The following is a 12,500-nucleotide window of genomic DNA, read 5'->3' on the forward strand; positions in this document are numbered from 1 at the left end:
TCAGGTGTTTCGTGTGTTTCAGGTATTTCAGGTGTTTCATGTGTTTCGGGTGTTTCATGTGTTTCAGGTGTTTCGTTTGTTTCAGGTATTTCAGGTGTTTCATGTGTTTCAGGTGTTTCATGTGTTCCAGGTGTTTATTTCATGTGTTTCATGTGTTCCAGGTGTTTCATGTGTTTCAGGTGTTTCATGTGTTCCAGGTGTTTCATGTGTTTCAGGTGTTTGTTTCAGGTGTTTGAGGTGTTTCATGTGTTCCAGGTGTTTCAGGTGTTTCATGTGTTTCAGGTGTTTGTTTCAGGTGTTTGAGGTGTTTCATGTGTTCCAGGTGTTTCATGTGTTCCAGGTGTTTCATGTGTTTCATGTGTTTGTTTCAGGTGTTTCATGTGTTTCATGTGTTCCAGGTGTTTCATGTGTTCCAGGTGTTTCATGTGTTTCAGGTGTTTGAGGTGTTTCATGTGTTCCAGGTGTTTCGTGTGTTCCAGGTGTTTCATGTGTTCCAGGTGTTTCATGTGTTTGTTTCAGGTGTTTCATGTGTTTCGGGTGTTTCATGTGTTCCAGGTGTTTCATGTGTTTCTTTCAGGTGATCCAGGTGTTTCATGTATTCCAGGTGTTTCATGTGTTTCATGTGTTCCAGGTGTTTCAGGTGTTTGTTTCAGGTGTATCATGTGTTCCAGGTGTTTCAGGTGTTTCATGTGTTTCAGGTGTTTCAGGTGTTTGTTTCAGGTGTTTCATGTGTTTCATGTGTTTCATGTGTTTCAGGTGTTCTTCAGTTTGTGTTATTGATGCTGTGTGATTTGAAGTGTTTACTGTCATCATGAGGTCCAGAGGTCCAGTGGGCCCTCAGTAGAAGCCACTGTGGATCCACATGAAGAATAAACATGAGGTTTTAAATAAAGACTTTGTCCTCCGTGAGGAGCCTCTCGAGTCCACAGACCCGAGAGGCTCCTCAGAGGGACCGGCACTGACACAACATGATGCTCTGACGCCCCCTGCTGCTCACAGTACAGCTGCAACTCAACAAGGTCACAACTGCGTTTTATTTTGAAAATACAAAAGGTACACCTGACTGTCTGGGTTCAGGTCTTCAGTGAGTCTGGTTCAGGTCTACTGTGTGTGTGTGTGTGTGTGTGTGTGTGTGTGTGTGTGTGTGTGTGCGCGTGTGTGCGAGCGCGCTAATCGGGGCGCCTTTATTGTGAAATCCGAACAAAGCGGAAGTTGACAGTTAGCATCCCGTAGCTAAGTGTATCCAGTGTGTGTGTGTGTGTGCGTGCGCGCGCGCGCTAATCGGGGCGCCTTTATTGTGAAATCCGAACAAAGCGGAAGTTGACAGTTAGCATCCCGTAGCTAAGTGTATCCAGTGAGTGTGTGTGTCAGTGTGTGTGTGTTCAGGTGTGAAGATGTTACCATTATCAATTAAAGACGACGAGTACAAACCCGCCAAGTTCAACCTGCTGCTGAAGCTTTCAGGATGGTTCAGGTAAACTCACCGCTGCTAACTGAGCTAACAGCGGCTAACGGAGCTAACTGAGCACCAGCTGACTCTAACGAGACGATGCTAGCCTGATGCTAACCGGCTAGCCTGAACAAATGTGCGACGTCGGTATTAAACTGTGTTTCATCGCCCTGTCTGGTGTTAACGCGGGTTAATGACGGTGTGAGTGTGGACGTCAGCTGATAGTGACCTGGATCTGTGCCGGGCTCGTGTCTGCTGTGATGGAGCTGTGGTGGTTGTGGTGTTTTTCAGGTCGATCCTCGCGGATAAAACCTCCAGGAACCTTTTCTTCTTCCTCTGTCTCAACCTGTCCTTCGCCTTCGTGGAGTTATCGTACGGAATCTGGAGTAACAGGTAAGCTAACAGTGTTAGCATCAGCTGCTGTGTGTTTGTTCTGCTCAGGATGTGCCACGTATGTGTTAGCATGGAGGAGCTGTGTGTGTGTGTGCGCGCGCACTTCCTGTCATTTATAACAACAGATGTGTTTTTATTGATCAGAGGTGGAAGTAATACTCGATATTTTACTACAGTAAAAGTACTAATACCACAAAGTATAAATACTTAATTACACATTCAAGTAAACGTACAGAAGTATTATAATGAAAATGTACTTTATGTATCACAAGGACACGTTCTGTGTATAAAAAGTGATAATATTAAACATTATTAGGAAGTGATAACTGATATTCTGACTAATATATATTATTATTATTATCAATGAGCGTCATCACAGACTCAGTATCTGAACAGAACTGAGCTGTTCGACCCGTCAGCTGTTCAGTGTCGGCTCAGTTACAAACTAAAGTCCACTGTGGTCTGATACTTACTGGTATATGACCTGATGTGAGGAGGCGGAGCTACAGCACAGGTGAACTCCAGCTCTCTTTTTACTTCTACTGACGGGATCGTCTGTTACTTTACAGGTTCAGATTATTAAAATGATAAAATAGAATCAACTAATAACTGACTGAGAAACTTCTCATCATTATATAAAGTCATTAAAATGAGCTCCATCTTCACCAGCTGCAACGTTAAAGTGATGAAAACATGATTGATCAGTAATTGTAATCAATAATATTAACTGATGGGTGTGAAATTAAAGGAGAAATGACTGCAGGTGTTTCCACACAGGTGGCAGGACAGAGACTCTGATCTACTGACAGCAGACTGACCTGAACATCTGTCCTGGTGATCGATCACAGTGATCAGCTCTCTGTCAGTTCACAGCTACATTAACCTGCGTCTGAGTGACACCTGTGATGTGATGTCACTTCCTGCTCTGTATGAAACTAACCCGTCCATCACTGAGACAAACAGACTCCATGTTTCTACTCAAAGACAGAAAGAAGTTCATGGAGAACATTTGCTGAATTTACAAGAAGCAACAAATAAGTGAGAATCAGTCAGAGACAGAGTTTCACACAGTTTATAAAGTGTCTCCAACTCAACAACTCGTACAATCATCATTCTGCCTGTTGTTGTTTCTTCTTCAGTTCTGTGTCTCTGTGCTCGTTCACACTGTCTACATGTGTTCAGGTCACCTGACGTGTGTGTTGTGTGTTTGACGTGTGTGTTGTGTGTCCTCTTCAGTTTAGGTCTGATCTCAGACTCCTTCCACATGTTCTTCGACTGCACCGCTCTGCTGGCAGGTCTGGCAGCCTCCGTCATCTCCAGGTGGAGATCCAATGACAGCTTCTCTTATGGGTAAGACCATCTCTCTATTACTCTGGTCCAACGGTGCTGATCTGTCTCAATTTTGATCGTGATTTCGATTTTTGGGTCAAACGATCTCCAAACTAATATAATCGAATTGAAACGATTTATTTAGCATTTTTCGTTGTACAGTAAGCCGAGAGATTTTCTGAAAGAGACGCGCATGCGCAATTCAGTCCCTCCCCCAAATCGTTCACCGCGGCCGTGCTGACTGACACTCGAGTTACGTTTTTCTCTAAATACATAATTACATGATCGCCATCAGTCAACAGGACGCTGTCTGACTGTCACTCAGGGGGAGGGAGGCTGTTTTCTGGGGGAAAGTTCGCTAAGTCTCGGTCGGAGGGCTGAATCACCGCGACAAACACTTGGTGAGTTAAAGTTTTTTGCCGGGGACAGACGCTGTTTTTCGGGCAGAAATGTGACGAAGAGTCGGTCGGACCGACAGGCTGACAGACGCTTCTCCACGTATAACTGCGGTATTATTTTCCTCCTAAGTTGCCAAAGACACGACCAGTTACTACGTTACTGTTGTTTGGTCCTGTAACGCTGCTTTGTGGGACATTTCTCTATTTTGTTGAGTGATGGACCTGTTCAGTTATCACACAGTGAACACCATCAGACCGACACAGCCTCGCTCCGCGCCGCCGGCTTATCCGTTCACACTGGTTCTGTTCGCCAATACTGCGCGTCAGACACACTGTATGTACTATAAGTATAATGCGACTCCTTAGCCGTCAAATTCGGACAGGCACGAGAAAATAACAGCTGCCATTGGATACTTCTTAGCTAAAGATATGCACCCTGTCGTTTGTCTTATTTGATTTTGTAAGTATATTATTTTATTCATAAATGTTTTATAGAAGCTGCAGAACAGTTGGATACATATTTGTACATTATCTTCAATTTGAACATTTTGTATTTCTTTGAGAGAAATGCTGAATAAATGCATCATTGTTTAAATAATCGTGATTATGATTTTTTCCATAATCGAGCAGCCCTGGTGCGTTCTGTGTTTCAGTTATGTCAGAGCTGAGGTTCTGGCCGGCTTCGTCAACGGACTCTTCCTCATCTTCACAGCCTTCTTCATCTTCTCTGAAGGAGTCGAGGTAACACACACACACACACACACACACACACACACACACACACACACACACACACACACACACACACACACACACACACACCTGTCTGTCTGTGTTGACCCGTCTGTCTGTCTGTGTTGACCCGTCTGTCTGTCTGTGTTGACCCGTCTCCCTGTCAGAGAGCTCTGGAGCCTCCTGATGTTCACCACGACCGGCTGCTTCCTGTCTCTGTAGCGGGTCTGATCGTCAACCTGATCGGGATCTTTGTTTTCCAGCACGGAGGCCACGGACACTCGCATGGAGAGGGAGGTAAGTTCTGCAGAACCTGGAACCTTAAAGCACCTCTCTAGAACAATGCCTATAGAACCTCACAACAGTTCATCAGAACCTCACAACAGTTCATTAGTACCTCACTACGGTTCATCAGAACCTCACTACGGTTCATCAGTACCTCACTACAGTTAGTCAGAACCTCACTACGGTTCGTCAGTACCTCACTACAGTTAGTCAGAACCTCACTACGGTTCATCAGTACCTCACTACGGTTCGTCAGTACCTCACTACAGTTAGTCAGAACCTCACTACGGTTCATCAGTACCTCACTACGGTTCGTCAGAACCTCACTACGGTTCATCAGTACCTCACTACGGTTCGTCAGTACCTCACTACGGTTCATCAGTACCTCACTACGGTTCATCAGTACCTCACTACGGTTCATCAGAACCTCACTACGGTTCGTCAGTACCTCACTACAGTTAGTCAGAACCTCACTACGGTTCATCAGTACCTCACTACAGTTAGTCAGAACCTCACTACGGTTCGTCAGTACCTCACTACGGTTCGTCAGAACCTCACTACGGTTCATCAGTACCTCACTACGGTTCGTCAGAACCTCACTACGGTTCATCAGTACCTCACTACGGTTCGTCAGAACCTCACTACAGTTAGTCAGAACCTCACTACGGTTAGTCAGAACCTCACTACAGTTAGTCAGAACCTCACTACAGTTAGTCAGAACCTCACTACGGTTCATCAGTACCTCACTACGGTTCATCAGAGCCTCACTACAGTTCATCAGAACCTCACTACGGTTCATCAGTACCTCACTACGGTTCATCAGAGCCTCACTACAGTTCATCAGAACCTCACTACGGTTCGTCAGTACCTCACTACGGTTCGTCAGAACCTCACTACGGTTCGTCAGTGCCTCACTACGGTTAGTCAGAACCTCACTACGGTTCATCAGAGCCTCACTACGGTTCATCAGAGCCTCACTACAGTTCATCAGAACCTCACTACGGTTCGTCAGTACCTCACTACGGTTCATCAGAACCTCACTACGGTTAGTCAGAACCTCACTACGGTTCGTCAGAGCCTCACTACGGTTCGTCAGAACCTCACTACGGTTAGTCAGAACCTCACTACGGTTCATCAGAAACTCACTACGGTTCGTCAGAACCTCACTACGGCTCAGCAGAACCTCACCTGTCTATCCTGTATGTCTCTCTCAGGTCACGGCCACAGCCACTCTCTGTTTAATGGCAGTCTGAATCACGGCCACAGTCATGGAGGACACGACCACCAGGACAAACACAGCCATGGGGGACATGGACACAGTCACGAGGGACATGGACACAGTCACGGGGGACATGGACACAGTCACGGGGGACATGAGGAGCCACACTGTCACGGTAAGTCTGCATTTTTACTCTTATTGGTTTTAGAGGAAGGGTTTTTATTTAAGGCCTTCAGCGGCAGAGACGTCATCGTGTTGAAGAGCTGCAGACGAGCGGACTGTTCATAGACAACAAAGACAGATTTCCCTCTGCGGAGCCTTTTTAATTATTTAGTGACACATTTATCATAGTACTGTTACACATACACAACGCCTGGTTTACATGTTCCACGTTTTGTGTGTCATGAGTTTGGACTCATGGACTCGTGGTCTTGACTCGGTCTCAACCCCTCAGTCCTGGTCTCGTCTCTGTGCTGACACATTCTGGTCTTGGTTTACAGCACCGGTTCTTGACCTCCTCCTCATGTGTTTTAAAATGATTTCAGTCTGTCCTGTTTGTCGTTGCAGACGAGTTCACTCCGGGGAAAGGGTCCAGTAAACAGATCCTGCAGGGTGAGAACACAACAACACAACACAAACATGATGAACTGTATCTGTTTATTATCCTCCTTATTATCAGAAGTGTATTGATTATTATCCTCCTGGCTGGAAAACTGAATCCTGAACTCAAAATAAAACTGCTGAAACATTTCCAGTGCGAGGAGGAGCAGTGGCCACTGGGGGGCGCTCACACGCCATCAGGGCTGTTGATCCAGGCAGCAGCAGGGAGAGCTGTCCTGTCACAACCTCGTATCTCAACGTTTGCTGATTTTTAGATAAATAATAAAATCTGAAGAAAGTTATAAACAAGCTGTTTGTCTTCAGGTCACATGACGACATCAACATGATACATCAGCTGGTCAACTTTGAGACTGAGTTATACATCTGTGTGTGTGTGCTGTGTAGATAATATGTGTGTGTGTTGCAGGCGTGCTGCTGCACATCATCGCTGACACTCTGGGCAGTGTTGGTGTGATCATCTCGGCTCTGCTGATGCAGAAATACGACCTGATGATCGCTGATCCCATCTGCTCCATGCTGATCGCCCTCCTCATCGGAGTCAGGTGACGCGCTTCATCATCTGCACACTGCTGTTACTGCACACTGTGATGACATCATCACAGTTAGTCTGAGTTCAGCATCATAGTACTACTTACAGTACCTGTAGTAGTACTCTGTGGCTGTGTCTCAATTCAGGGGCTGCAGCCCTCGAAGGGCGCATCTGAAGGCCAATTACGTCACAACGCTGCGCGAAGGCCGTCCCAATTCAGAGGCTCCTTCAAATGCAGCCTGCACTTCCCTCTTTTTCGGAGGACGCGACGCTACTATCCTCCGCGGCCTCACATATCCCAAGATCCTTTGCGCACCGCTGCTCAGTCCCGAAACAGAAGAGGAAGCAAGAGAAAATGGGGACATCAAGTGGCGCAGACATGACATTCAAATTTAAGTAATGGGTTTATACTCGGTTTTTAGTCATTTGAACATCCAACACCTGATATGTTAAACTTCAAAACCTCCAGATGTTAACTTTCAGTTAAAACACGTGACGCTGGTGATGCTGAGGTAAATATAGTTGTTATTCACCAATGGGTTCATGTTTATTTTGTCATGTTGATAATTCAATTTAGATTTGACACATTTTGTCGTTATTTTTTATACACACACAAATAAATGTACACGTTTGATAGATTTGAATGAAAACAGACTTTAATGCATCTCTTCATTCACAATCGTGACGTAAGGGGAAGGGGCGGGAACATCTGGTGACCAACCAGGAAATACTCCGAAGGCTAGACCGTCCCATTTAACGGTGGACGAGGCGTTCAAAGACCTGTCCGAAGGACCCGGCCCTCGTGGACCGCAAAGGCTGCAGCCCCTGAATTTGGACACAGCCTCTGTGTGTGTGTGTGTGTGTGTTAGCAGGTAGGTGAACAATAGAGTGAGGTCACATCCTGTTTGCCTCCTGCTGTTCTTCCAGTTAAAGTTCTGCTTTAATGTTCCGGTTGAGTTCCTTCCTTCAGATGCTGGTTTCACTTTGGTTCTCTGGAGAACCTGCAGACAGAATCTGTAGAACCCTCTAAAACACCTGTAAAGCCTTCCCCCTAGAATCTCTTCAGTGACCACTAGAACCTCATAGAGAGAACACCTTTACTGACAATTGGGGACTTCTGAAGAACTCCTAGAACTTGTTGAAGACCCCCTAGAACATCCTTCATGACCATTAAATCCTCCTAAGAGACCAGAAAACATTTCCAATCATCGTAGCCTCCTGGAGAACTGGAACCTCCTCAATGATCCGTAGAACGTTCTGTAGTTTGTGACTTTGGTCTTTTCTCACATTGAAACTTTTAAGCAGCTTTAAAATGTCGGAGCCGCCCTGAACGCAGCACAGAAACAGGCTGTGTTGAGTGAACGTGCACGTTGATGGATTTTGTCTCAGGTTTCAGCTGATTCTTCAGACACGACCTGAAACCAGCTTCTGCCTGGAAGGAAACAAATCAATCAAGAACCTGATGGATACTTTGGAAAATGGTTTGCACTAATGTAAAGAATGTGCAATTAGCACTTAATGGGCTCCGACATCCCAAACCACTGGTATGGAACTGGAAACCGTTCTGGAGTCTGTCCTCGTCTCACTGGTCCTCTGGATGTAAATGCAGCGGTCAGATTTCCCAGAAGCCTCGGTGATAAATGGAGTTGATGTGCGCTGATGTGGTTTGATAGGCTGGAAGGGAACACAGCTGCAGATTTAAACAGTCAGCAGAGCAGAGCTGTGGTCAGCTGAGAGGCCTTCATACAACCACAGGCATCAGGTTACTGCAGCTGGAAACTGCTGAACTCCTTAAAACTCTGCTGGTTCTTCTCGTGGATCAGGACCGCTGCAGAGAACAACTCGGACCAAACTCAGAATCTACTGATTCATTTTTTAGTACCTGTAAGTGATGGTTGCAGCTGTAGTAACTATGATAGCAGCAGGTATATTAGTACTGTGAGCAGTAGTACGTGTGTTGGGGGTGCGTTTGGTTTTTGCGAGTGTCCAGGTTGTGATGTTAGTGAGGGGTGGACGTTTGCACATGCTCAGTCTGTTCTCAAAACTCTCTGACCTTTGACCCTCAGTGTGGTGCCGTTACTGAAAGAGTCCATCGGGATCCTGATGCAGAGAACTCCTCCGTCACTGGACAACGCCCTGCCAGAGTGTTATCAGAGAGTGAGTTCAGACCCCGCCTCCTCCACTGTCGTCCATGTGTCTGTTTCTATGTCAGGGACAAGTCTAATTCCTGCTGTGTTGTGTTCAGGTGCAGCAGCTGCAGGGAGTTTACAACCTGCAGGAGCCTCACTTCTGGACTCTGTGTACCGACGTTTACATCGGAACATTGAAGCTGCTGGTCGCCCCCGACGCCGACACCCGCTGGATCCTCAGCCAGACACACCACATCTTCACACAGGTACCCGAATGCACCACATCACGCCTTCACACAGGCACCTGAACGTGACACGACACGTCTCACACAGGCACCTGAACGTATCAGGACACGTCTCACACAGGCACCTGAACACATCATGACACGTCTTCACACAGGCACTGGAACGCGCCATGTCTCACCTGAACACACCACACTGCGTTACATCCTCATGCCACATAACATCCTCACACGGTCACCTGAACGCAGCACAACACATCACATCTTTAACAGGTACCTGAACACCCCACACTGTGCTCCATCCTCACACAGGCACCTGAACGTGCCACGACACGTCTCACACAGGCACCTGAACGTGACACGTCTTTACACAGGCACCTGAACGCGACACAACACGTCTCACACAGGCACCTGAACACATCATGACACGTCTTCACACAGGCACATGAAAGCGCCACACTGCGCTCCATCCTCACACAGGCACCTGAACACACCACACTGCGTTACATCCTCATGCCACATAACGTCCTCACACAGTCACCTGAACGCAGCACAACACATCACATCTTCAACAGGTACCTGAACACCCCACACTGTGCTCCATCCTCACACAGGCACCTAAACGCGCCACGCCACGTCTCACACAGGCACCTGAACGCTAAACGACACGTCTTCACAAAATCACCTGAACGCGACACGTCTTCACACAGGCACCTGAACGCGACATGTCTTCACACAGGCACCTGAACGCGACACAACACATCACATCTTCAACAGGTACCTGAACGCCCCACACTGTGCTCCACCCTCACACAGGCACCTGCAGGCTAAACGACACGTCTTCACAAAATCACCTGAACGCAAAACGGCACGTCTTCACACAGGCACCTGAACGCGCCACGCCACGTCTCACACAGGCACCTGAACGCAACGCACCACGTCTTCACACAGGCACCTGAACGCGACACGCCACGTCTCACACAGGCACCTGAACGCAACGCACCACGTCTTCACACAGGCACCTGAACGCGACACAACTTCACACAGGCACCTGAACGCGACACAACACATCACATCTTCATCGGCACCTGAACGCCCCACACTGTGCTCCATCCTCACACAGGCACCTAAACGCGCCTCGCCACGTCTTCACAAAATCACCAGAACGCGCCACAACACATCACATCTTCAACAGGAACCTGAACGCCCCACACTGTGCGCCATCCTCACACAGGCACCTGAACGCGCCACGGCAGGTCTCACAGGCACCTGAACGCAACGCGCCACGTCTTCACACAGGCACCTGAACGCGAAACGACACCTCTTCACAAAATCACCTGAACGCGCCACAACACATCACATCTTCAACAGGTACCTGAACACCCCACACTGTGCTCGATCATCACACAGGCACCTGAACGCGACACATCACACCTTCACACAGGCACCTGAACGCATCATGACACGTCTTCACACAGGCACCTGAGCGCGACACAACGCGTCTCACACAGGCACCTGTACGCATCATGACACGTCTTCACACAGGCACATGAACGCGCCACACTACGCTCCATCCTCACACAGGCACCTGAACGCATCACGACACGTCCCTACACAGGCACTGGAACGCGCCACGTCTCACACAGGCACCTGAACACACCACACTGCGTTACATCCTCACGCCACATCACGTATTCACACAGGTACATGAACGCACCACACTTTGTGTTACAATAATGCAGAATTTGTACATCTTTTATTTTTTATATCTTATCTCCCATCTTTATTTATCAGTCATCCCACACTTTTTGTCCCTCTTTGTCTATTGTCTTCAATGTATGCAACTTATTCACCAAGACAAATTCCTTGTTGTTCTAAAAACCTTCTTGGCAATAAATCTGTTTCTGATTGTGTAACATCCTCACGCAGGTGCCTGAACGCACCACATTGCGCCCCATCCTCACACAGGCACCTGAACACACCACATCACGTCCTCACACAGTCACCTGAACACACCACACTGCCTCACGTCCTCACGTCCTCACAGGCACCTGAACGCAACACATCACTTCACTTCTTCATGCAGGTACCTGAACGCGCTCCAATCGTCACACAGGCACCTGAACGCGCCACGCCACGTCTCACACAGGCACATGAACACATCACGACTCATCACGTCTTCACCTGAACGCGACACATCGTCATGGTAACCTTCTGTCTCTCTGCAGGCTGGAGTTCGACAGCTGTACGTTCAGATCGAAGCGGCCGCCATGTAGAAGCTCCTCCTCTGAACACCTGGGACCAATCACCTGGAGGTGACCCGACCCCCCCCCATTGAAGGTCAGACTGATTCGGGGGACATTAAGAACTTGACTGATCTCCCATGATGCTTTACTCCAACGCATCGTGGATGAACTGAAACTGCCCCCACCCCCTTTTTTCCCCCCTCCTTACCTGTCCTCCGTGTGGGCGGGCAGTGTGACCCCTCCTTCTCCTCCTGGAGCAAAGCATTCTGGGTAAGTGCCTTCATCATGAATCAGAGACAATCTGAGCCCACTTCCTGTCCAGACACGCCCCCAAACCCCCCCCGCCCCCCTTCCTGTGACATCAGCGCTGGGACCAGACTGCTGCCAGCTGATTGGTCCATGGTGTGTGTGTGTGGGTGTGTGTGTGTGTTTATGTGAGTGTAACGTGCCAAACCATGTGACCGAACCATGTGACCAGCCGGTGGGTTTCAGTCTTTTTTCAACTGTAATAAATGATTTTGTTTCTCTGAGCTCGTTATTGATCTCCATCTCTATTGATGACTTCACATCAGACAGTTTCCCAGAATTCAATGTTTCTACAAATCAGTCCTCAGATGTTTAGATGATGCAACAAGAATTATGGATCATAAATGTTTTTTAATGACGAGTGTCCTGCAGTGTGTGTGTGTGTGGACCTGGTTCTGAGGTTCAGGTCAGAGCCAGGTTTCAGTATTGAGACAGACGCACCTGTAAGTTACGAGCAGTAGGTGGAGCTGTCGAGCATGTGCAGGTGTTCCAGTGCGTTTGGTTCTGCGTTCACTTGCAGCATGTCCACCTCCAGCGGGTGGAGTCGACCTGTGATGACCAGCGAATGGAGTGGGCCGCCGAGGTCACATGACACCAGCTGTTGTAAAGTTGCGGTGCAGA

General features: G+C 47.9%; 2 protein-coding genes across 4 annotated transcripts in view; one reads left to right on the forward strand and one right to left on the reverse strand.

The window, feature by feature from the left end:
* The first annotated feature begins 1,222 nt into the window (after positions 1-1,222).
* Positions 1,223-12,103, forward strand: slc30a7 (solute carrier family 30 member 7). Of its 3 annotated transcripts, none has more exons than XM_084354495.1 (11): positions 1,223-1,474; positions 1,742-1,843; positions 3,080-3,193; positions 4,224-4,311; positions 4,470-4,599; positions 5,802-6,034; positions 6,352-6,418; positions 6,834-6,969; positions 9,023-9,113; positions 9,202-9,351; positions 11,556-12,103. In XM_084354495.1, exons 1-11 carry the CDS (start codon positions 1,395-1,397, stop codon positions 11,601-11,603), a joined length of 1,239 nt encoding a protein of 412 aa, XP_084210621.1. In that variant the 5' UTR covers positions 1,223-1,394; the 3' UTR covers positions 11,604-12,103. The 3 variants fall into 3 exon arrangements, with proteins under 3 accessions (XP_084210621.1, XP_084210619.1, XP_084210620.1); XM_084354493.1 differs by having other exon boundaries at positions 1,230-1,474; positions 5,802-5,981; positions 6,374-6,418; XM_084354494.1 differs by having other exon boundaries at positions 1,454-1,474; positions 3,085-3,193; positions 5,802-5,981; positions 6,374-6,418.
* The window catches only part of dph5 (diphthamide biosynthesis 5), a 20,182-nt gene continuing 13,790 nt past the window's right edge, over positions 6,109-12,500 (reverse strand). The window contains exons 6-7 of the mRNA XM_084354498.1: positions 12,321-12,500; positions 6,109-6,411 (exon numbers count right to left, since the gene is read on the reverse strand). The exon at positions 12,321-12,500 is cut by the window's right edge and continues 60 nt beyond it. Coding sequence (XP_084210624.1) covers positions 12,328-12,500 — 173 coding nt within the window. The 3' untranslated portion in view covers positions 6,109-6,411; positions 12,321-12,327. The remainder of the gene's footprint in view (positions 6,412-12,320) is intronic.

The sequence above is a fragment of the Pagrus pagrus genome, assembly GCF_965226575.1.
Source record: "Pagrus pagrus genome assembly, chromosome: 6".
Taxonomy (NCBI): domain Eukaryota; kingdom Metazoa; phylum Chordata; class Actinopteri; order Spariformes; family Sparidae; genus Pagrus; species Pagrus pagrus.